This window comes from Dromiciops gliroides, chromosome 5, assembly GCF_019393635.1.
Source record: "Dromiciops gliroides isolate mDroGli1 chromosome 5, mDroGli1.pri, whole genome shotgun sequence".
In the NCBI taxonomy this organism is placed as follows: Eukaryota; Metazoa; Chordata; class Mammalia; order Microbiotheria; family Microbiotheriidae; genus Dromiciops; species Dromiciops gliroides.
In genome coordinates this window covers 179,820,492-179,845,183 of record NC_057865.1, presented here as the reverse complement: position 1 = coordinate 179,845,183, position 24,692 = coordinate 179,820,492, and the positions used below count along the sequence as shown (strand labels likewise).

General features: G+C 34.0%; 1 protein-coding gene across 1 annotated transcript in view; it reads left to right on the top strand.

The window, feature by feature from the left end:
• ETNK1 (ethanolamine kinase 1) overlaps positions 1-24,151 on the top strand; it is a 62,563-nt gene extending 38,412 nt beyond the window's left edge. Inside the window, exons 5-8 of the mRNA XM_043969348.1 lie at positions 5,237-5,320; positions 8,132-8,292; positions 17,765-17,838; positions 18,183-24,151. Of these exons, the coding sequence (XP_043825283.1) occupies positions 5,237-5,320; positions 8,132-8,292; positions 17,765-17,838; positions 18,183-18,255 (392 nt within the window). The 3' untranslated portion in view covers positions 18,256-24,151. The remainder of the gene's footprint in view (positions 1-5,236; positions 5,321-8,131; positions 8,293-17,764; positions 17,839-18,182) is intronic.
• Positions 24,152-24,692: the final 541 nt, after the last annotated feature.

Here is a 24,692-nt window from a genome sequence, read left to right as displayed (position 1 = left end):
GAATCATTTCTAAATTATTATACTCTGTAGTTTGAAATGTATAATTACCAGTTTGTTAAAATATCCTTTAGTTTTTAATTGATGAATCAGTAGCCAGGAAACATATGCCTGTTGTACATTTTCTGTTCAGAATTGTTTCCAAATCTTCATACTATAGAATATTACCTCCATGTGCTTTATATGTAAGGAAATCGAAGTAACTAGCTAACCAGGTACTATGATTTCTATGGGTTTCTTTCCTCACTAATCTCTACTATTCCTCCCCTGTCTTCTATACATTCTATACATTTTAACACCTTTCCCTTTTAAAGACTGATAAGCAGTCACAGTTACAGAATTTTAGAGTTGGGAGAAATTTTAGAAATTTTGGCCATTAACTACATAACCCTTTATTAAGGGTGTGAGATTATTTGATATTGTTTAGAAATTTTAGCATAGAACTGATACTCTTTTAAGGGTTAGGATGGACTCCAACCTCTCCTCATATCTTGAATCATGTCTACAACATTCCCCACAAGTTCTCATCTAGTCTTTTCTTGAAGATGACCTCTAGTGGTAGAAAAAGTGATATTTCTTTAAGTAACCCGTTCCATTTTTGCGTTATTGCTATTTGGTAGTTTTTACACCTAAGGTAAAATTTGCCTTTCTGTACTGTTCTCTTAGTTCTTCCCTATAGTCTAGTGCCTTCACTTGACAAGTTATTTGCATGTTTAAATACTGCTTTCGTTTGCTCCCCAGACTCCCAAGTTTTCTTCTAGCCAAATAAATCCTCAGTTCCTTCAAACAGTTCCTGTTTCTGTAAATGCTGCTGAGTCGTCCTTAAAATATTTTGCATGTAGATATAATACCTTATATGTTTTGTGGCCAGACAGTCAAACCATCATTTCTTTTGTATGGAACTCAGCCTAAGATCATATTAGGTTTCTTTTTTTTTTTTACGTGACTCATTGAACTTATATTTCAGTAGAACTCCAACATTCTTTTAACATGAACTGCTTTGTGATTATATTTCCTTTTCCCATACTTGTGCAAGTTGATTTTTGAACCTAAATTCTGGACTTCTTAGCAAAGGCCGGGGCATCACTTTTCAGTTATGTAATAGACAGACCTCTATTTTCAGATATGGGTTGGACTCTGTGGCCACTGAAGTCCCTTTCAAGTCAGAAATTCTCTTTTCACATAGCTACTCCATTAAATCTGATCTTGTTAGTTTGAGCCTACAATTCCACTGAGTCTATCCGAACCCTTAAAAGAGTATCAGTTCTGTGCTAAAGTATTCATAATATTTCCTACTTACCTTGGTCTTCTACTGGCTTATTTATTCTTAGGTCAGGGAGGAAACCTGAAACTAAATCAAATAATCTCACACCCTCAATAAATAAAGGATTATGTACTTAATGGCCAAAATCTGAATTTATTAAAATTCTTCTGTGTTTTAAAATGAAATAATATTTTTAGAGCAACTGACTTCAATTAATCAAGTTTTCCTGAGTTCTTAACAGGTTGTACTAAGTATACAATATATACACAATATAATTTAAAATTAATATTAAGAATTAGTAATTCTTTGTAAGGACCATTTGTATGGGAAAATCTCAATGTTGGCCATTTTATATAAACTCATAATTATTAGCTCACTAACAGAATGATGTTTGAATTCCAAACGGATAGGTATTTTCTATTGAAAAATTAGAAATATGAAGGATGTTGAATTTTTAAAGAAGTATAAATCGAGTCAACTTTGTAGCATTGGGAATCCATTTTTCCAGTACAGTACCCCGATTTTCTGGCACATGAAACAAGGGAAGTAGAGTTCTTCAATCTTAATCTGTTGTGAAAGATTAAATTTAAAGTTGAGTTCCACTTCAGGTTGTGACAATTTGAAAAAGAAGATAGTTAATGCGGACTTTTTTCTTTAATTTTTTTTTTTCCTTTTAAGCTTTGTGTCTTGTAAAATGTGAGTTTGCCAAATTTTCTTCATCTGCTACAGATTAGGTATGCCATTGTTGCTGCCATGTGGCGGCGCACACCGTGCTTCTTAAACGCACTGACTGGAGGTTTATCGCATCACTTGTTCACATGCACGGAGCCTGGTAACAGCCTCATCTGTATCTTGTTAGCTTCATTTTCTTATTTTTTATTGCATTAATTATAAACAACATAGCATTTAAAATAAAGGCTAATTGTAATGAATTAATGCCACTACAACAAGTCAATGCTAAAACTTTCATATCAAAATAGATTTTAACTTTTATTTAAAGTATATGTTTTTATTAAGTTGTGTCCACTGTGGAAGCAGGGGTTGGTTTTTTTTACCTGCCATTTTTAACTTTACATGCCAAATTTTGAGTACACGTATGAAATTGTTTTGGTTAGTTAATTCACTTGTGGCAAAAATAAACATCAGGACTGGGCTGTGTATTTTCATTGGCATGAAACAGTTAAATGAGCTATAGAAGAGTCTGTACTTTGAAAACTAAATCAATCAACAGCTACATAAAAAATATCATTTATTTTACCTGTTGATTCAGTTTTGTGATAAAGTAAGCCTTTACTTATCTGGGTTATGGAGTGCTAGAGTTAAAAGGAACTTTGATTTAGTTCCTTCACTACAAGCGGGTTTAATTTAAACACTGTAGGCAGCTAAATCATGATCCTCCCTCTTTTTTTGCATAATAGCTCACATTCATTTCTCCACTTTAGGTTTTGCAAAGTATTAGCCTCACAACAATTATGTGAAGTAGGGCAGTAAAAGTTCATATGTATGTCATTGTGGTGTAGTTGGAGAAGCATCAGATTTTGAGTCTGAAAAGACCTGGATTTGAATCCCAGTTCTGCCATTTACTAGCTAGCTGTGTGACTTTGAGTGGGTCACTTCATCTCTCCGAGTCTCAGTTTCCTCATTTGTAAAATGGAATGATATGTACAGTGTTGTTAGATCAAATGACATGCAAATCATAAAGTACTGTTACTATTATTAAATAATATTATCTACATCTTATAGATGAGGAAATTTAGACTCAAAGAAATTAAGTCATTCGTCCAAAGTCACACAATTCTCAGGTATCACAGGCAGGGCTTAAATACAGGTCTTCTAACTTCAAGTCCTATGCTCTTTTCACTGTACTGTATTGACCTCATATTTTTAAACTTCTTCTGATCACCCATTTTCTTGTATAGACTTGCTTAGTTAACACAACCTTTTCTGACACAGTCTATTGAGTGAAGAATATAATGTGTAGTGGACAAATCAATACATTTATAGCAAAGTCACACAAAATCTTGAATTTTATTTATTGGACCTAGAAAGTATACATTTAAAATGGATTGTGATAATGTAGTATAGATTACTCTCAGAGTTAGCATTCATAGTATAGATTACTCTCATAGTGTAGATTACTCAGAGTTAGCATTTGAATTTAGACTTGACTATTGCTTAAATAAGGTCAAAATTTCTGTATTAAATGCATTTGAATTAAATTTTTTTCTGCTTTTGTTTAAAGGATTGCCATCTGCCTTGAAACTTTTCGTCATACCATTTCTGCTTCTCTGGTTGGCTTTGATAAGAGAGGCTTCACAGCATTAAACACAAATCTCTAACAAGACAGTACAATTCAAGATTTGCTAAATCTATTGCTATTTGGAAAATGCCAGCGAATGGTTTGTGTCAGTGTAGCTTGACTGTTTTGATTAAATTGTCAAACTCTTGGCTGATTTTTTTTGACCTGGCCTTATTAAGTAACCCTTTGTGGGCTCCCTAAAACCCTATCTTTCAGTATTGAAAAATAAAATTTCTAATTAGGAGCTTAGTGCCTTTGTGGGTTCTTAATATGGAGAAGCATTAATGAAATATGCAGTAATAAATATTATTTTGTATATGAATAGCTAACTTTTATAAAGATCTTGTGCCATGAGTTTAAATTTTAGGGAATGCTATACTGGTTAACACATCTACATATAGGCTCTTAGAACTGTATAACACTTCAGCAAACATCATGTAGATTTATTAGAATTGAGTGATACCAGTGTTAAAGTAGAAAATTGCTAAGTGATTCTTAGCAGCTTTCTCTAGATCAAAATCTTAATAGAACAAACTTCTCAAAATAAAATCTTTTAACATATCAGCCTACTTAAACTATCATAATGGTTTGTGACTTGATGTGTTTGAGTAAGTTATTTTGGTACAGTGGAAAGAACACTGAATTTGGAGTCATAGGAACTGAGTTCCAACCCTAGGTCTGTTTTGTACCACCTCTATGACTTTGGGTAAGTCATTTGACCTCTTTGGCCCTCAGTTTCCTTTTATGTAAAATGAATGAGTAAGTTGGACTAGATTGTCTTTAAGGTCCTTTACGGCTCTAAATCTATGATGCTTTGATCCTTTAGATCTACTAATTCAATCTGTTGTGGGGAGGACATAGTTCAAAAATTATTTTTACATACAAATCTATAATTGAAGCCAATAGAGAGGTAGTGTGGCATACTACATACAATACTGAAATTGGGCAAGAAGATGTAGGAACCAAATCCCACCTCTTATTTTTAGAAGCTGTGTGTAAGCATGGGCAGCCCATATAACATTTGAGCCCCAAGAGACTGCCTATTACCATATTATATATTGGCTGTGATCTGCAGCAAGGTTTACATAATAGGAATTTCTACACCATTAATATCATAAGTCCTTGATGTTTGGATGTAATCAAAGACAGAAGAGTTTTGGAATAATTAGGAAAATATTTTCCTTCAGAAATGACTCTTCAACTTTTTAGTATCAAATTTGCTCACCAAATTAATTTTTTAGTTACTTGATTAAATTACATTCTTTAAAAAAAATTAGGTTATTGGTAGTTTTAAAGGATACTATTCCTAAATAACAATATCCACAGAGCTGCTCTTTGAAGTATCTGATGCCCTCATGTGGTGAAAAATAATTCCTATTTTTGTTTAAACCTAGAGAATCATTTCACTTATTCTGTTTATATTTGAATTTATTCTGACATAATGAATGCTGATATTAACAAATATGCTGTTGACTAGAAAAGATATATAATGAAAGACAATTTAAAGCTCAGTGCCATAAAATTCACAGCCTTACCCTGGTATTGTCTCAGAGCTGCATGTAACTGAGCACAAACAATGAGACAGAAGTATTAGAGGATACTTAGACACAAGTAGCATAGGGGTTTCCACCTCTTATATGTGATTTCTTATGTCTTTGTTTTTGTGTCTCACATAGGTGATGTGCAATTCATAGATTATGAATACTCTGGCTACAACTACCTGGCATATGATATTGGAAACCATTTCAATGAATTTGCAGGTAAAGTTTGACCTTAACTTATTTTTTTTAACCTACAAATATTTTATTTTATTATTTTCCAGTTACATTTAGAGATAGTTTTCAACATTTGTTTTTATAAGATTTCTAGTTTCAAATTTTTCTCCCTCCCACCCCTCTCCCCAAGACACCAAGTAATCTGATATAGGTTATATATGTTCAATCACATTAAACATATTTTTGCATTAGTCATGTTATAAGAGAAGAATCAGAGTAAAAAGAAAAACAACAAAAACAATAGAAATAGTATGGTTTGAACTGCATCCAGAGTCAACAGTTTTTTTCCCTTGTATTTTTTTTCCCTTTTTTTCGGGCCAATGAGGGTTAAATGACTTGCCCAGGGTCACACAGGTAGTAAGTGTCAAGTGTCTGAGGCTGACTTTGAACTCAGGTCCTCCTGAATCCAGGGCCAGTGCTTTATCCACTGTGCCACATAGCTGCCCCTTTTTTTCTGGATTTGGAGAACATTTTCCATCATGAGTCCTTTGGAACTATCTTGGACCATTGTATTGCTGAGAAGAATCATGTCTATCACAGTTGATCAACACACAATGTTGTTGATACTATGTTCTCCTGGTTCTGTTCATCTCACTCATCATCAGTTCATGCAAGTCTTTCCAGGTTTCTCTGAAATCTACCTGCTCATTTCTTATAGCACAGTAGTAATCCACTACATTTCATATACCACAATTTGTTCAGCCATTCCCCAATTGATGGGCATTCCTTCAATTTCCAATTCCTTGCCACCACAAAAAGAGCAGCTATAAATATTTTTGTACATGTGGGCCCTTTTCCCTTCTTTATGATCTCTTTGGGAAGAAGCCCTAATAGTGGTATTGCTGGGTCAAAGGGTATGCACAGCTTTATAGCCCTTTAGGCATAATTCCAAACTGCTCTCCAGAATGGTTGGTTCATGAACTTAATTTATAAAACTTTAGAGCTAGATTCTTCTGGAGCAAAACTAGTATCTAATAGACTGATGGAATAGTTTACAAGATTTTTTTTTAGTATTAAAAAAGTAAATACAAAACATAAGGTTAAACTTGGAGAGAGTAACAATTTTTTCCCTGTGTTTCCTTTAACTTTCTGTGTGTGTGTGCGCACGTGCGCGCGCATATGTGTGTGTGTAATTGTAATAACAATGGCTGAAAATACAGCAGCCTCCTTTTTAAAGGACTTACTAAATTTACAATTTCAGAAGATTACAACTTCTTACTGTAAAGCACCTGAAGAAAATAATAGAATTTCATGTTTATTTCACACCTGTTATGGGAAAAGATTATGAATATAGTATATATGCACTATGAAGCTAAGCTATGGAACTTGAGTAAAACTTTAAAAATCAACAAGCATAACTTTTTTTTTTTTTTTAGTGAGGCAATTGGGGTTAAGTGACTTGCCCAGGGTCACACAGCTAGTAAGTGTCAAGTGTATGAGGCCGGATTTGAACTCAGGTCCTCCTGACTTCAGGGCTGGTGCCCTATCCACTGCGCCATCTAGCTGCCCCAACAAGCATAACTTTTAAACATTGACAGGAAACCGATCTCTTAAAGGACAAATGTAGAAGTATCACTTAAAGTATATGCTAAAACATTTTTAGTGGTCTCAGATTTGGGTACAAGAAGAAAAATTGCCCCCCTTCTATAAAATAAAAACACTTTCGGACTATAAACGTCTTGAAACAAGTTTTATTTTGTTAAAAGTTTAGAAGCTAAGAATATTCTTTCAACAGTTTCTCCCAAATAAAACATTTCTTTGAAAATAATTGACACTACCAGTGTTTGTCACCATTAAATTTTGTTTTTCTTTTTGTTTTGGGGGGTTTTCTTTGGTCATGACAATGAGGGTTAAGTGACTTGCCCAGGGTCACACAGCTAGTGTCAAGTGTCTGAGGTCAGATTTGAACTCAGGTCCTCCTGAATCCAGGGCCAGCGTTTTATCCACTGCACCACCCACCTGCCCGCAACCTTAAGTTTTAACTTGATGTTTTCCATATATGTTGATTTTTCTTGACCTGTTAACTAGTTTGGAAATTGGGAAAAAATTTAATTTCATACAAAATTTATTGGTGGCTTTCAGCTCTAACTTGTACTCCTACCACCAAATTTATTTACATTCCCCATTTTCTTTTTTCTTTTTTTTTTTTTTTTTGGGTTTTTGTTTTTTTGTTTTGTTTTTGTGGGGCTATGGGGGTTAAGTGACTTGCCTAGGGTCACACAGCTAGTAAGTGTCAAGTGTTTGAGGCCGGATTTGAACTCTGGTCCTTCTGAATCCACGGCTGGTGCTTTATCCACTGCGCCACCTAGCTGCCCCCTACGTTCCCCATTTTCTAATATACTTAATACATATTTATATATAGGCATAACTCATTACATGCCCTTTACAAGTATATTGGAGTCTGGTGCAAGAGAGGTCATTCACAAATGGATTCAACTCACTGATCTCTAAATAAATGACATAGACAGTGAGAACAGCACCATAAATTTAAAGAAGTTTACATATCACTGTAGACTTGGCTAGTGGAAGAGACGAGTTTGAAGGATAGGATTTGAATAAAAGAGAATTGCAAGAGAGCAATTCAGGCGCAGTGTAAATTATTATAGTTTAAATGAGATACTTAAATAACTTTTCTAGAGTTCTACCAGTCACTGAATGAAACTTCATATTTTGTATCCTGACCAAGATTTAGTAACCTTTTTTTTCTTCTGAGAAAAAAGATGGGGATGAACTATTAGGGTGGGCAGAATAAAATTTTCTTTTATCTCATATGTTGTTTTCCCCTCCCCATTTTAGGTGTGAGTGATGTGGACTATAGTCTTTATCCAGATAGAGAACTACAAGGTCAGTGGCTCAGGTCTTATCTTGAGGCCTATAAGGAATATAAAGGATTTGGGACGGATGTTACAGAAAAGGAAGTAGAAGTACTATTTATCCAGGTCAATCGGTTTGCATTGGTAAGTTTAAATATAAATAGTTGCTAAAGATTCTTCTCATGATACAATTAATAGAATTTGTAAATGTTTTTATCTTTCCAGTAAATAAGAGCCATTTTGAGTTGTGTGCATTTTGTAAATAAGAAACTGATTCCATATACAAGCTAAAGTAATTGAAGGGAAACAATTTCATCATTTTTCCTCCCTTTTTTACAAAAGAATCTTAAATGGTTTAAATCTTGGTACTAGTGAAGATTTTAATACAACTGAAGAAGACCAAGATTTAAGTCTTTGGTCCACTTCAGCAGTACTCATTAACATTATATTTGGTCTCTATCCCTTGCATCATATGATCATAGATTTGGAATTGAAAGAGACCTTAGAAGCTATCTAGTCTAATCCTCTCATTTTACAATTGAGGAATTATAATGTAATTGTTATAATGGCTTTGCCTTATAGAATCATAAGAATGCTAGAGATCGAATGAACTTTAGAGATGATCTAGCCCAAGCTCCTTTTCTTTTTTTAAACACACAAGGAAATTAAAATCCTGATAAGTAGGTTCAGAGAGGCAATTAGTAGCAAAACCAGGACAAGAACCCAGTTCACTTGATTCCTAGTGTTGTTTTTTTTACCCTCTTATCATTATTATACTACACAGTATTCAAGCTGTCACTTACTATGTCACTATAACTTAAATCATCACAGGATAGATTTAGTATATTCATTTTGTAGAATGAAATATTAAGGCACTTGGTGTTTATGACTGAGTCGACTCATCTAGGTAGGAAAAGAAATATGAATTCATTATAAATCCAATTTTTTTTGCTTGATGTAGACTTCATGCTTTTCTGTTTACTGTCCTCTTTGGACATGACTCCAAGATAACCCTTTCTTCCTTCTGTAATGCCTTTATTTTACAAATTAATTTAAAATCAGTATTCTTGAGGGTACAAGAAGTTGTTACAGCATCCATTAACTAATATGACACCCCCAAGGTGTCATGAAATTAACTTTGGAGGCAATCTGTCCACTGATTCTTAAAGGATTTATATCTTAACAGCCTCTTTCCTTTAGGGTTAGTATGAGGTAAGGTTAGTGATGAGAATGTAAACAAAGGACATGTAGAAATCTCTTTGTATTTTTGTGTTGAGTGGTTGACTGGTGACTGAGGAGATCTTTTGACTCCCCCAGTAAAGCTTTTCCTGATTTTCTCCTCTTGTTAGCATACTATTCTCCTTTCCTAAATTGGCTTTGTATTTTTTCATTTGGTCTATACTTTGTTATATATGTTTTATTCCCTAGTAGAATGTAATATTTTTGAGGACAGGAATTATTATTTTTTTTATTCTTGGTGCCCTATGATGTGTAAGTAGACATTTAAAAACTTACTGTTGAATCAAACTAAATTAAATTTGAATTGTGAATTGTAGGATTTAGATCTGGGGGAGCAGCTTGAGATAAATGGCATTTATCAAGCTTGCTAAGGATACGAATTCAAGCAAGCTAGACATTCCTTGTTCTTGAGGAGCTTATATTCTGATAGTGGAAGTCAACATTTAAAGAGGACTTGGAAAGGGATGTGAGAGTGGGATAAGTGTTAAGTGATATTTAGGAAAGTGACATGGAGGTCTGGTTCCAGGCAAAATAAGGTAAAAGTTTGTTTATATAAAAGTCAGGACACCTAGGGGGTGATGAAATCCAAAAAGCATGACAAAGAGATGGATCAATGTAATTATTAGTCCATTTTATAGATGAGAAAACAAGTTCTGATTGAGGGTTTGACCTTTGTGAATATATTGAGAATAGATAAAGTCAGAGTGAGTTTGGGAAACATTTAGTAGTACATTTTCATTGGGAACGTAGAGTATGTGAAGAGGGAATAGTTTGAAATAAAGGTATAAGAGTAGATTGCAGCCAGATTATGGAGAGCCTGTAATACCGGGCTAGATTGTTCTGAGAAGAGGAGTTATATATTCATACTTGTGCTTTGAGAAGATTATTTTGGCAACTGTGTGAAGGATGGATTAGAGAGGAGTGAGACTAAAAATAGGGAGACCAACAATAAGACTTCTTATACTCTTTTGTTTGTTTTGGGTTTTTTTGCGGGGCAATGAGGATTAAGTGACTTGCCCAGAGTCACACAGCTAGTAAGTGTCAAGTGTCTGAGGTTGGATTTGAACTCAGGTCCTCCTGAATCCAGGGCCGGTGCTTTATCCACTTCTTCACTTAGATGCCCCCAAAGTTTTTGTTTGTTTTGTTTCTTGCGGAAGACTTGTTACAGTCTTAAGAAAGAGTTGATGGTATGTCTGAACTAGGGTGTCAAATGAGAACTGCTGTCAAGATAAAATCCACAAGATTTAGTAACTTGTGAGAGGAAAAAATGTTGGAGATAATAGAGGGAAGAGTCAAAAAATATACATGGTTTGGACCTTGGGGATATGCTAAAGGTGCCTATGTAGACTTGTGAGCCATCTTCTTATAGACAATTATAGCCATGGATGTGAATAAGATTGCAAGAAGGAGAATACAGCAAGAGAAGGAAGAGGGAGATGTGGTCCATTCCCACTTAAGGAATGAAAGGTTAAAGATGAATTAGCAAAGAGGACTCAAAAGAGTAGTCAGCCATATTAGGGTAGAACCTGGAGAACAGTGGCTTAGAAACACAAGAGAAAACAAAAGGGTAAAGAGAAAAAGTTCTGAGAAAAGACTCCCACAGTATTTTGTAAAAATAGATTGTTGGGATGAAGCCACCTCATAGAGGGTTGAGTGGATGACTGGTGAGGAATACATTATACTGTAGAAGGTAGCACTGTCAAAGGAAGGTATCAGAGGGCAGTGGGGACCCAAGTATATTAGTAGATGTTAGGGAAGGGAGCCAGAGAGAGATTGAAGATGCGGCATAATTAATTGAAATATGGCTCAGGAAAGGAGAGTATACTTAATTCAGAAGAAACAGGACAGGTAAAGAAGGGATTGGGAATGGGGAGGTTGCATTGTATATTAACAAGATATACTTATATGAGGAAATCTAGGAACTAAAGGGGACAGTCAGCATAGCAAGCATTTGGATGAAGATCAGCAGACAGAGAAATAGAAATATTTTCATTGGCTCATTCCTGGGCATCCTGGACAGAAAGCAGTCGCTTACAAGTTCAGAAAATATCACAAGTGTAGCATGGAGGGACATTGTAGTAGTGATAAAGATTTTGATTTCAGTCCCAAGAGCTTTCTTTACCTAAGACAGAGCAGCTATTAACTTTCCTTAATGATTTCATTGTTGAAAAGGTGGAGAAATCAACCAAGGGAATATATAAATCCAATTTTCTTGTCATGGTACAGAAGAAAAGAGAGCTGGATTTTTAGTCATAGGACTTGGGTTCTAGTCCAAGATTTGCCATTTATGTAACCCTAAACAAGTCACTTTCTGACCTCACTTTCCTCATCTGAAATATGAGGCAGTTGGACTAGGTAACCTCTGCATCTGTGCTGGGTTGGAAGTGATTGGAACTTTGGAGGAAAAGCGATCACTCCCTTAAAAGGCGTTGATGTAGAAAAGCTTAAGAAGGTTGGACATAACCAGCTAGCTATTCTAGAAGTATCTTTTAGATTTGTTTAGAGATTTCAGAGTTCAGAGAAAGGATAAAGGCAGGATAAAATGACATAAAATGCTACAGGGGGAGTCAGTGTAGAAAAGCTAGAAGCTCTCAGAAGCTTGCTAAAGAAGTGTGGCTTGTATCCTTATCACTCATTGAAATTTTTCTTTCCAGAGCCACCATCTTGCTCTCCTGCTGGCCAGTTACTTCTTGCTTTTGCAGTTCCCAGATCCATTGGTTTCTTCAGATTGCTTGCTAGTACCTCATGCCAAGGGAAACACAGAGTTCCATGCTACTTGTATGGTGTGGATTAGTAAATATAATTTACCTAGATTCTAGCAAGACATTTGACAAAAGACTTTTATGCTATTGTACAGAAAAGATTTGTACTACATAATGGAATAATTAGATGAATTTGGACTTTCTTGAATGTCTGTAGCCAAAGAGTTCATTGTCTGCTTTGAAGGGATCTCCTGTGGAATGGCCCAGTTATCTGTGTTTGGCCCTTGAGATTTTTTTAATTAATGACTTCCTGAAAGAAGATAGTATCTTTATTGAATTTGCAAATGATAGAAAGCTATAATGTATTGCTAAAAAGCTATGTGACAAAGGTAGGATCCAAACAAGGATATTAGGCTAGAATATTGGGTGCTTAATAATGACTTTTAGTAAGAATAAATGAAAAGTCTTGGGTTCCAAAAATCAATTTTATATGTTACTATGTGGGAGAGGTATAGCTTAATAGGAATTTATCTGAAAAGGATCTGGAATTTTCAAGGCCTACATGCTTACCATGGGTTAGAAATGTAATATAGTAATGTAAAAAGCCAATATAATATAAGACTTCATTGAGAAGAATAGTATAAAAGTTAAGGAGAAGATAATCCCTCTGTACTCTGCCTTGATCAGACCACATTCAAGACATTATGTTCAAAACTGGCTACCACATTTTAGGAAGGGATGTAGATGAGCTGTAGGGTAGTCAATGAAGGGTAGTCAGGATTGTAAAGACCTTCTTTCTGGGGCATGCCATATAAGTATCAGTTAAAAGAAATGGGAATGTTTATCTTGGGAGAAGAAAAGATTGGGGGGGGGGAGAGTCACCATAACTGTCTTCAAGTATTTGAAAGGACTTAAGCCAGAGGATTTATTTTTGTTTTATTTGGCCCCAGAGAATAGGTATCTAAGCAGTGGGTGGAAATTGCAAAGGGCCAGATTTAGGAAATTAAAGCAAAAGCTAATAAGATAATCCAAAAATGAAATTAGTTTCTTCAGTACATTCTCCAATTCCTTAGAGATTGTCAAGTAAAAGTTTGTTAGGTATGTTGATAGAGTGGACTTGTTCAAATGTGGACTAGATGTGACCTCTGAGATTCTCCTCAACTCTGAAAATCTATAATTCTGTGATGAGTAGATAAATTTAGATCTCCCCCTATCCGAAATCCTCAAAGTCCTGCACATAGTACATAATTGTTCTCTTGATTTCACTTATCTCTTTAGTATGGTAGAAGGCAAGGCCATCTGCAAGAGAGTGAGAAAACAGGGAAAAGAGTTTAGAACATTTTCTCTTGAGAAATGTGATGGGGCATGAATAAAAAAATGAATTAAAATATTGCCTTGCATCATGAAGGTTAGGTAGTACAAATTGTGGGGAGCCTGATTAGCAGCACAGTTTTGTGACGTTATTTAGTGATGCTTAGTAGTCTGGGACTTGCAGCAGAGAAAATGAGGTAGAATGTAGAATGTTCTTCAAGGTTGAGGATTTAAGACAAGAACAGCAAGAGTTCAAAGCTGTAAGATGCTATATGAATGTGAACATATCATTGTGAAGCTAAGGGAATTCAGTAGTGAAGGCATAATAACAGTGCTGGACAGAAACAACAGTAGGACAGGGTAAACGAGATGAAGATGAAGAATAGGTTCAAAGTGAAGGGGCAGTGCCGTGGGGAGGTGGAAAGACAAGATTGTGGCCAGGGAGGGCTCTTAGGGTGAGGTGATTAAGCCAGAGAAGATTTTTTTAAGTCATTAAGTATAGTGCTACGAAAAAGCAGAGAGAACAAGATAACATTGGAGAAGGGGAGAAATGATGTGATATAAGAGATTTTAGATATTTTGAGGATGTAAGGACTATTTCTGAAAAAGATCAAGGATGTAATGGAGATGGCTTTTTTGGGTTTGGGAGTGGAGTATGGTAAGTATATGGATGAGGATCTGTAACAGAAGCAGTAAGGTAGAGGAGGAAACTCTTTGGCAGGAGATTAAAAGGTAGGTGACAGATTTCTGTTGGGGTAGTGATGCTTGTTGAATTTCAATGAGAATGTTGATGTTTTAAGTGGAAGCAAACTTATTAGGTGATAAGTTTCTAAAACAATTAGATTTTATAATACTTAAGATGTCACTGACTTGACTATGCTACATTTAAACTTTTGTAGTCTTAAATAGCTATATATGTAGCATAATCTTTCTTTTCAATCTATTCATTTAATTTGTTCCTTACAATCCTTAGTTCTATTTTTTTCTGACAAATAATTTTCATTACTAGCTTTGTGATTGTGAAATTCATTTTCCTCATCTCTAAAATGGGAATAATAGTATTTTTATAACTTTATAATGATACACATCCTTTTTCATTATATTGCTTCATTTTATAATTGTCTTTGTGAACCAAAAAGACAAATTATGCTCTTGACAATTAATTATCAGATTCCATTCCCATGTCCTGTTTTGCCCCTCACCCACACATATACTAAAATACACACATTGCTTTTAGCATTTTGATATCCCATTTTACATTTGGCTAAAGGTTTATGCTAGAAAATGAAGGTTTTTGACAATAATCCATTATAAGAATCAGCATCTAAAGCAAGACATTTAGCAATTATCATAATCATTGAAAGCAGTTACTAAACATGTTTCATTGGATTGTGGAGATAATTCTCAGTTTTTGCAAATTATAAAATAAAGTAGAATGAACTGGAAAGGCTTTGAGTTGGAGCTTGTCAATAGAGCTTATGTCTAGTCTAAACTTATGTCTAAGATATAAAATATAGAGAAGCTTATTCCAAAATCATGGAGTACCAGGTGATGAATTTTTGGGGGCACATGAAGATGATCCACATAGAAGGATAAGGATCCATGATGATGGAATCACAAATCCTTTGAAGTATTCAGCTTAATATTAATCCTTCATAAGTCTCATTGCTGAGCAAATTCTCTTTATTGATTCGATTTAGTAAGGATTTACTAAATACCTAATTACCTGGTACTGTACTAGGCTCTCATACAAATACCAAAGTCAGACATCCCTTGCCCTCAGAGAACTTGCATTCTACTGGTGAGGGCATACAATGTGTAAGATAATTTTGTCATGTGAAAACATACTAATAACTGGGAAAATAAGGAAAATGCTCATAAAAGAAGCACTTGACCTTATCCTTTGAAGCAAGCTATGGATTCTCAGAAGTACAAGTGCAGAAGTAGAACCTTCCAAGTATGGACAGATAACTTGTGCAAAGGCACAAGACAGAACATAGAATGTCATCTAGGAAATAAGAAGGAGTCCAGTTTGGTTGGGATGTTGTGTGTGAAGAAGAGTAATATAAAGTCATTTTGTTTAAGAGTTATTTTATTCTAGATGCAGTAGGAAGTCACCAAAGCTTCTTGAGAGGGAAGTGACATAATTATGCTTTAGGAATATTTTAGCAGCTATGTAGAAGATGGATTGAAGAAGGAAAAAACTGGATATAGGGAGACCAGTTAAAAATCAATTACAGTAGTCCATGTAATTAGGTAATGAGGAGAAAAGAGAGGTTGTGATATGAGTGAAAGAAGTGCAAGAGATGTAAAGATAGAATAAATAAGACTTTACAATTAATTGAATACTGGGGATGAGAGAGAGAGAAAAAGGAAAGTCAAGCATGACTCTGGGGCCATGAACCTGGTTCAGTGGAATAATGGTAGTACCTTCAGTAGAAATAGGAAAACTAAGATGGGGGGAGAGTTTATTGGAAAAGATACTGCATTCCATTTCAGATATGCTAAGTAGGAACTGCCTACAAGGCATCCAGGTTGAAATGTCCAGCAGGCAGTGGGAGATGTGGGGCTGGAGCTCAGGATAAAGTTGAGGGCTGGATTTTGGAGTCATCTGTATAGACCTATCTGTATAATAGTTGAACCCATGGTAGCTGATGAGGTCACTAAGAGTATAGAAGGAGAAAAGAGAAGGAGCCCCAGAATAGGGCCCTAAGATTATACACATAGTCTTTTTTTTTTTAAAAGACTGAGAAATGATCAGTTGTACAATAAAGAGGAGTGAGAAGCATGACAAAATGAGGTACTAAGAACCCGAGAGGAACAAGTATTAAGGAGGAGGTGATCAACAATGTTAGCTGATACAAGAGAGTTTGAGAAGGATGAGGACTGAGAAAAGATTATTTCCCCCAAAAAATGATTGGTGACTTTGGAGAGAGCAGTTTAGGTCCCAGTGGTAGGGTTGGAAGCCACATTTCAAAGGAATGGGAAGTGAGTAGGAAGTGTATAACTATAGGCAAGGACAATTTTTCCTTGGAGTTTGACTGTAAAAGGAAAAAAGGATATTGAATAAAAGCTAGAGAAAATAGTAAGATCATGAAGTTTTTTTATGCTTCGGAGAAAACTGGGTATCTTCGTAGGCAATAAGGAAGGCACTAATAAGAAAAAATTATAAATTAGAGTGGGATGATCAGAGTCAAGTTCCTAGAGGAGACAGGATATATGGGATTAAAGCCATAGAGAATTGGCATTGGGCAAGGAACGGACAAAGAAGAAGAGAATGAATGGTGCTGAGATGTTTTATGTGTAGAATTGGGAAGAGAGACCTTGAGATAAGAGGCCTCACTTTTTTCAGTGAAGTATGATTTGTGGTCCTTGACTGAGAGGGAAGAAGATAGGTGGTACAGATGGCTTGAGGAGAGAATTTTCAGAAGATAAATTTTGGAAATATAATAAAAAAACCAGGGGAAAGCCTGTATATGCAGGCATGTACACGTAACAGCTACTTACTCCTGGATACCAATGGAATAGGGAAAGTATTAACTTTGTTTTACTAATGAGGAAACTGACTATTGGGAGAGAAATGGACGACGGTAGTAGAGCTATGCTTAGCACCCAGGCCTCTTGACTGCATTTAGCTTCCGTTTCTCTAAGTGGGTGGGGAGCAGACAGGGTTATAACTTCAGAGGAGGAAGAAGAGAAGAGAGAGATCGGTAAAGTGTGAGAATTTGAGTTTGAAGGGACTTCATAGAGCAACCAGTGAATCCTTCAGCAACAGTGTCCTAGACAAGTAATCGTGACTTAAGTGATGGTTCCCAGTAACACTACTTTCCAAAGAAGCCTATTCCACTTTAGTATAACTCTGATTAAGTATTTCTTTTTACATGGTGCTGGAATCTGCCTCAGTGCAGCTTCTACTCATTCATTGCTCCTAGTTTTGCCTTCTGGGGCCAAGTTGAAGAAAGATAAGCTTTCTTGGAACAAGCAGGATTTAGAATCTTAGATTGAAGGCTGATTGGGATCTGGTGGGTTTCAGATCTAAGATTCAGATCTTCTGAAACCCAGTGCAAAGCTCTTCCAAATTATAGCCCAGACATTTGTTTTGCTTCCTATTCCTACCACTATAGGGAACCATATTTGGTGGTGAACAAAAATGATCTTTTGATGCTTCTGATTTACCATTCATAAAGCTAAGATATAAAAACATGAGGTGTTGCTATGTAGATAACAATATAGGCATTTAAATATAAAAAAGGAAAAATTTATATAAAGATAGAACATATGGCAAAAAAATATTAAAATTAGTTTTCTGTTTCTTGTCTCATAAAGCATTTTGCTAATTTTCATGAAATTATTCTTTCCTTTAGGCTTCTCATTTCTTTTGGGGATTGTGGGCTTTAATTCAAGCCAAATATTCCACCATTGATTTTGATTTCCTTGGGTAAGTTTTGATTTTCTTAAGCATGCTTTTTTTTTGGTTTAGGATTGCCTTGGTCTGATACTTTAAAATGATGTGAAACATAGGTATTACATTCCTTGAAATTGTAAAGATGATACAGTTTTTGGATTATGAAGAAATCTTATGAAATGTCTCCTCCCTAAGCATGAGATGTAGTTTTTAAAAAATCCAGTAGATGGCACAATAAACTTAAAAATCAGTCATTAAATCCTGAAACCTTTTTTAAAAAAAAAATAAAATCTATGTAGATTTCAGATTCTTGAAATAAAAGATTTTACATGTTTTCAGCCTTTAATAATTTTGCTATAATTTTTTTTTCTCACTAGGTATGCAGTTGTTCGTTTTAAGCAGTATTTCAAAATGAAGCCTGAGGTCACTGCTTTAAAATTACCTGAGTAAAGAAGAATATTTAGGTAGCCTCAAGTGGCTAAGCAATCCTTGTGAACCATTTTTGAAAAACAGATATTGAACAGTTAATATTTGTTAAAATTCTATAATTTCATTTGGTTACCTTGCTTTATAAATGATGCCTCTAAACAGCCAACTTATCTTTAAATATTAAACCTAATTCAGAAATGTACCTACTGTCAGTATGAGATGGATTAGAAATTTGTTAAATCTGCAAAGGTCTGTAGAAATGACAATTTAATCCTTTCTTTGATCATTTAGTCTGTTATATGTGAATTATTTATTATAGATTTAACATGATTCCATTGCTGCTTTCATCACTTTCTGTATAAGAATTGAGTATAAGCAGTGAAATTGTTATTTTTGTTTTAACTTAAATTTTCCCTATTGATTTAGGTAAATGTTTTTTGGGGTGTTCATTATAAATAATCTTGTTGTACTGTATGTGAACATGAGTCATTTATTCTTGAAATGCCAGAAACAGGTATGATAAATTTAGACTATTACTTTAATTTTGGGTTAGGAGGTAAAACCTTTCATGTCATGGTACATTTTCTTATTTGAATACTGGAATGAATTTGATCCTGAGAATAATTTTTTTTTTTTAATTCTCCATTGACTACACAGTTTGGAGTAGAAATTTCAGTTCCTCTTTTAATCCTGGAATAGATTTACTGACTGAGTCTTAACAAAATCTTTATAATAGAAGATGTTTTCTTATCTAAAATGTGAATATTTTTCATTTCCCATTTAAAAAAATTACTACATAAAATTATTTCTAAATTGTGTAATTCTGTGTATTGAGCAGCATTAGGATTTTTTTTAAAATTCTAACGTTCCATTTGCAAGTAGGGTGAGTCAGTGAGCAATTCCTCCCTCATTCCACCTTACCCTCCCCCCCCCCAAAAGGAAGAAAAGGAAACATTTAATCATTCAGCCTCAGTGCTTCTAACTTCCTTTCATATCTTTAGCACTTAAATTTAGTAGTACTAGAAAAAAAATCACAAAATATATACAACTGGCTGTTGCTTGATGAATGTCTATAAAGTTCAAAGTGATATATGGAAGCTGTGAAAAATTAAATATTTTAGAGATAAGTTTGAGGATTCGATCATTGTACACTTAAATTGATATGCCAAGAAATATTTGAATTCCAAAATGTGATTTAAGGGAAAAGGAAGATATGGGCTGGGTTTTGGGGACATTTGTGTAAAAGAAAAAATTGGAGGCTAGGGGCTGGTAGGCCTGCAGAAGGGAAGAAGGGACTTCTTGACAGTATGAGTTAGTCGTTAAGTCTTGAAATCGCTGTGTGAAGTTTAATAGTCAACTTTTTAAACAATTATCCTGACAAGCTTTGCACTTTGGTCACATAAGTGCCCATATAAAGTTGACATAATTTGCCTGCATATTCAGAATGTGCAAGCACAAACTTATCCTACAAGTAAATATTGCAGGGAAACACGCACACGTGCACTCTTATAAGAGCACACACAAACTCTTATAAGAATGTTCATTTTCAGAGTACTTACCTTCAGACAAGCACTTTTCAAGATTCTTGAAAGCAATTTGTAGAAAACCTTAAAGGTCATTTAAAGTTGTAAAATTCATTAAGTTAATATCTTCTTAAAAGGAATTTGTTTTCATAACAGTATTAGACCAAGATTTACTTTTCTACCTCCCCTTTAATCTTAATGCATAATTAGTCGCATTTTGGTTTTATTTTAAACCTACAAAATAATAGAATCAATAGATGCTGTTAATTTGGCACAATTAAAATGATATCTAGAAAAAAATGGAAAAGCCATTTTCCTATTAGGGATGGTCAAAAGTTCTTTTGATGGATTTTTCATCTACATTGAGAATATTTGACAAGACTATGGAGAAAATACAAAACACTGATTTTTTTGCTTTCTGGCTGCATAAGGTGTAACAATTTGTATCCTTCAGATCCTTGAGAATAGGAGAAAACCCATTCTCTTTTTTTCAGATTGTCTTCTCAAGCTGGTAATTGTAGATTTAACTATTCTCACTGAGCCTCAGCTGCCAACTACTTCTGTTCTAGTCATTTCTTAGGGATTAATATTGAAATAATGAGTTGGGGGGACAATCACTTCTGCCACAAGGATACACCTAACTCACACCTCATTGTGTATGTAGATAATAGGAATGTATAGTCTTGCTTTATGAGAGGAAGGAGGAATTGGGGGGGGGGTATTGATTGTTTCACTCCACTGGTTTATGGGATCAGAGTGCAGATAGGGCTTGCTCTTTTAGAAAAATTAAATTTCCTTCATAATAACCATTTAAAGACTTATAAAAGAAAGAAAAATCTCAGAGTTCTAGAAACATTTATAAAAGATTTTCTTTGTGACTTGCTAAGATGCCATTCTGTTGCCTTTTTTCTATGCTAAGTTAAGGGGCTTGAATGTCATACATAATAACTCAACTTGTAGTAAACCTGGTATTGAAATAGAAAGAGGGTTATATAAATGACATTCATGTATGCACAATGTTAGTCAGTAGACCATAGTGGCCTGGGTGCTTTAAAAAGCAGAATTGAGTAAATTATTTTCTTTCTTCTGTCACCACTTGTAAAATTGGACCTGGTTAATAGGGTTTAATTTTTTTCTTATCCTTTATCACTGATATTTGGAAACTTAAAGGTGTGACAGTAAGTCACATACTTTTAATATGCTTATTTAAGTTTACTTGGAACATAAAATTAATTAACCAGGTCTGGCCATGTATATAAAGCAGTGTAAATAAACATGTGTAAATTAGTGTGAATTGTATCTTACACTTATGAGCTTGTGCATTGCCTTGTATCTTTGCTTTTGTAGAAATTTCTCTATAAATAATCAAGCTCCTTATCTCCTCACAACCTTTTTGCTGCTGTTGTTTGTTAATCTGGCATATCTAATGGCCCTGTCTATACAGTGGGAAGATGAGAGATATGGAACTTATGAAAAATCTTAATATGCTGTTACATTAAAGAGCAGTACTTATTTATTTAACTCCTCAGAACCTAATTTATAGCCTTTATTAACTTTGAATAAACCCTTATCCTTTGTGAAGTAAAGATTCCTAGAGACAGTGATTTTATTTCAGTACAGCCTTAGGCAAATAGAACTGCATTTTTTAGTTTTAATTATAACAGTATTTTAAGTTAAAAATACTAAACAAATTATTGAAAGCTAAAATATTATTACCCTTCTTTATTTTAAAGGGATTTAGCTCTTTTACCCAAAAAGCAATGAGTTTAATATTTATATCTCTTAAAAGCAAATTTAAGTCCCTACAAATATAGACCATCTGTCTAAACTTCTTAAGTACATTTATTCATTCTAGAATGGTAGAAGAGAATAAGATAATTAGTCTAACTTTCTAAATAAATCATTTAAAGTATTACCTGATTTAAAGACAAATTACTCTTTCTAGAGTGACAGATAAAACCATTCCATTTACATTTTTACATGGCTTTTATCCCTTCTATAACTTCTTACAGATCCTGACTTGTAGAAAATAAAATTTGCTAGTCTTGATTTCTATTTACATAACTTCCTTTGATAACATTTAAATCTATATGGCTTTAAGTTAGGCTATTAAATATTTCCCAAGCTTTCAGTTGGTGGAAAAACTGACTGATTCAATAGTTTTTTGGAAATATAAAGAGAAGGATGATCGTGGCATTAACTGTGATTGCTTTAAACTAAAAGAAAATCCTAATAATTTTTCCTCAAGGAACCAAGAGTTATAAGCAAAGTTATTAAAGTAGCCACATCTTCTTTTGAAAGTTGCTTTGTGGGAATTATGTACTGTATTTTTCATTTGATTTCCATTTTCTCTTATGATTGCAAACTATTGTAATGTCATTTGACTACATGGAAGCCTGTGCCACATTTTAAAGCAATTGGCATGTTATTAAGAAATTAGAGTAGTGTTTGGCCAGCCATTTCATAGTATATGTGATTAGTCATTTTAAAAATTACTTCCCACAATATTAGAATGTATAAATGTGTATATATGTGTGTTGCATATATTATGTAACTTATGTGTGTAAACAACTACAATATTTACTTTTCAAAAACACGAGATTTTCCCAATATTGTAAGCTAAGAGACTCAATTTCTTGCTGTCAAAAGAAAATACTTTGATTTATATCACCATTGTTTTGCATATAGACAGGGTAGCAGAGTTGTTATGAAAGTATTTTATTCCGTCATGTTTAATTGACACATAATCCAGTGAAATTTTTAAAAATATTTTTTTCTACTTAATAATTGAAAGTGAAACCAATGACATGTATTAAACAGATTAGAGGGCAAAACAACCCTGATTTTTCTACTAGTTAAGAACATTTTATTTTCATTGATCTTTTTAAAGGTAACTAAATATTAATTGAGTCTATAATTCTCTGAAAGAAAAATGATGGCATTGCAAGTAGAAAATTATCTCATATACACTTAACATATTTGTTAGTTTCTACCCTGGTTTGCTTTCACCTTTCCCTCATATTTAAAATATATGATGGGATGTGGGTTAGATTATGAAACAACATGTGTTCTATATATTAACTTTTTAGTTCTGATTCTGAAAATTTTCCTTAGCCAAAACCTTTTCTTTAATTATACATGAACTTAAAAAAATTATAAATGAACTTGCACTATTTTCCTAGTTTAAAATGTAACAATTTGCAGTGGTGATATGTTCCATTTTACAGTCTTGAATAATTCCAGCAGTGGGAAGTAGGAGATATATCCCATATTATAATTACTTTGCTTACTTTTGATATAGAACTCTTTCTGGCCATTGGTTGTGAATTAGAAGGCAAAAACTTATCTTAGAGGATTAGGAGGTTAGGGGGGACTAGAAAAGGAGATTTTCCATGATAATGAACCTCACTTGTATATGTTGTGAACTCACCTCTGTGGCCTGGAAAAGACCCTGGAATGGAAAAACAAAATGCTTAAATTCACTTTGCACCTACTTGTTGTGTGCTGCCATATATAGTTAATGTGGTTTAGTACACAGGAAATTGTATTCTCTGATCATCTAAAGCAGAGTTTTTCTAAATGAGTTGTTTCCTTAGAGTTTTGCATCTCCAGGAAAACTAAATCTACAAAGCCTAAGTAAAAACTTTTTTTTTTTACTGTGCTGAATTTTCAAAAGCCTTTGTACATCAAAGTCACTTTCCATAATATCTTAAGTATTGTTTAAATTTAAAATACACATTTTTGGAAGAAGTTAAGTTATTACTTCAAGAGCTTAAATGACAACTTCCTTAGAATCAGCTGGTAAAACAAAATTTGAGTGATTCAAAGTTATTGTATTAGCTGTGTGTGTTAGATTTGGAAATTGTGGCATAAGGCTTAAATTTGTATTTATCAAATGTGAACCGTAGTAGTGTGATGCTGCTTTGTATATACTGTAAGTGCTACACATAGTCTCAGCACTGAAAATGTATTGATACCTCTCCAATGAGTTCAACTTGAAGTGTAGGTGTTTTGATATGCCTCAGAATTGTGCGTGTCTGAGAATCTGTTAATCTGTTTGGAATTGAAGATACTTCCTGTTTTGTTTCATTTAATTTAAAATTTAATTTTTATCCTTTTACTACTGTTAATTTGTCAGTGTGTTCTGTGGATACAGTGGGGTTGCTGGTGAATACAACTAAGATGTTAACCTCATTTATATGTTTTGGCTATATGGTCATAAGCTATTATTGGAGTTGATTGTATTTCTTTTTAAAAAGTAAGTGGTGTTTAAGCTTTGTTTTTGTTGTATAAATCCTTTTACCATTGATTAAATGAAGGAATGTATCTTTTTGAAGAGATTTATATTCTGTAAATAAAAACTGGTTGTAACAATAAAGCTAGGTTCTAACTTCCGTTGTATTCACAGATTTTGTTGATACTTCAAATTTCTTTATTTTGGGAAAGTTTTGAGCTAATCACTCATTCAGTTTGTAATTCCCTGCTTAACAGATAATAGGAAAAAAGACATCTTAAAAAAAAAAAACTTGTATGGAGAAAAAATGTTGAAATGAAATAGAAACCATAAATTTTCATTTTGATAGCTCTCAAATATTGTTACCATAGTTTAATATTGTGATATGATGGATAGGAACTATCACAGGGATAGAAAGCTGAGTGATTTGTATTCCATACCTTTATGAAACTATTATAATTTGATGGAAGGGATAAAACCAGTGTACACATAACACCCAGGGTATAGAGTATGATAAGTGCTACTATAAGGGAGCTTAATAGGAAGTGAGAAAAAAAATAAATGAAGGTTTAATGAATGGGAATTCCAAATATACCCTAAAGTTAAAAGCTTTTAGAGTAAAAAAGATGACCTCTTTTTCCTTCCTTTGTAAATCTGTTATTTGGATATTACTCTGTAAGAGTTTTAAAAATTGCATTTCT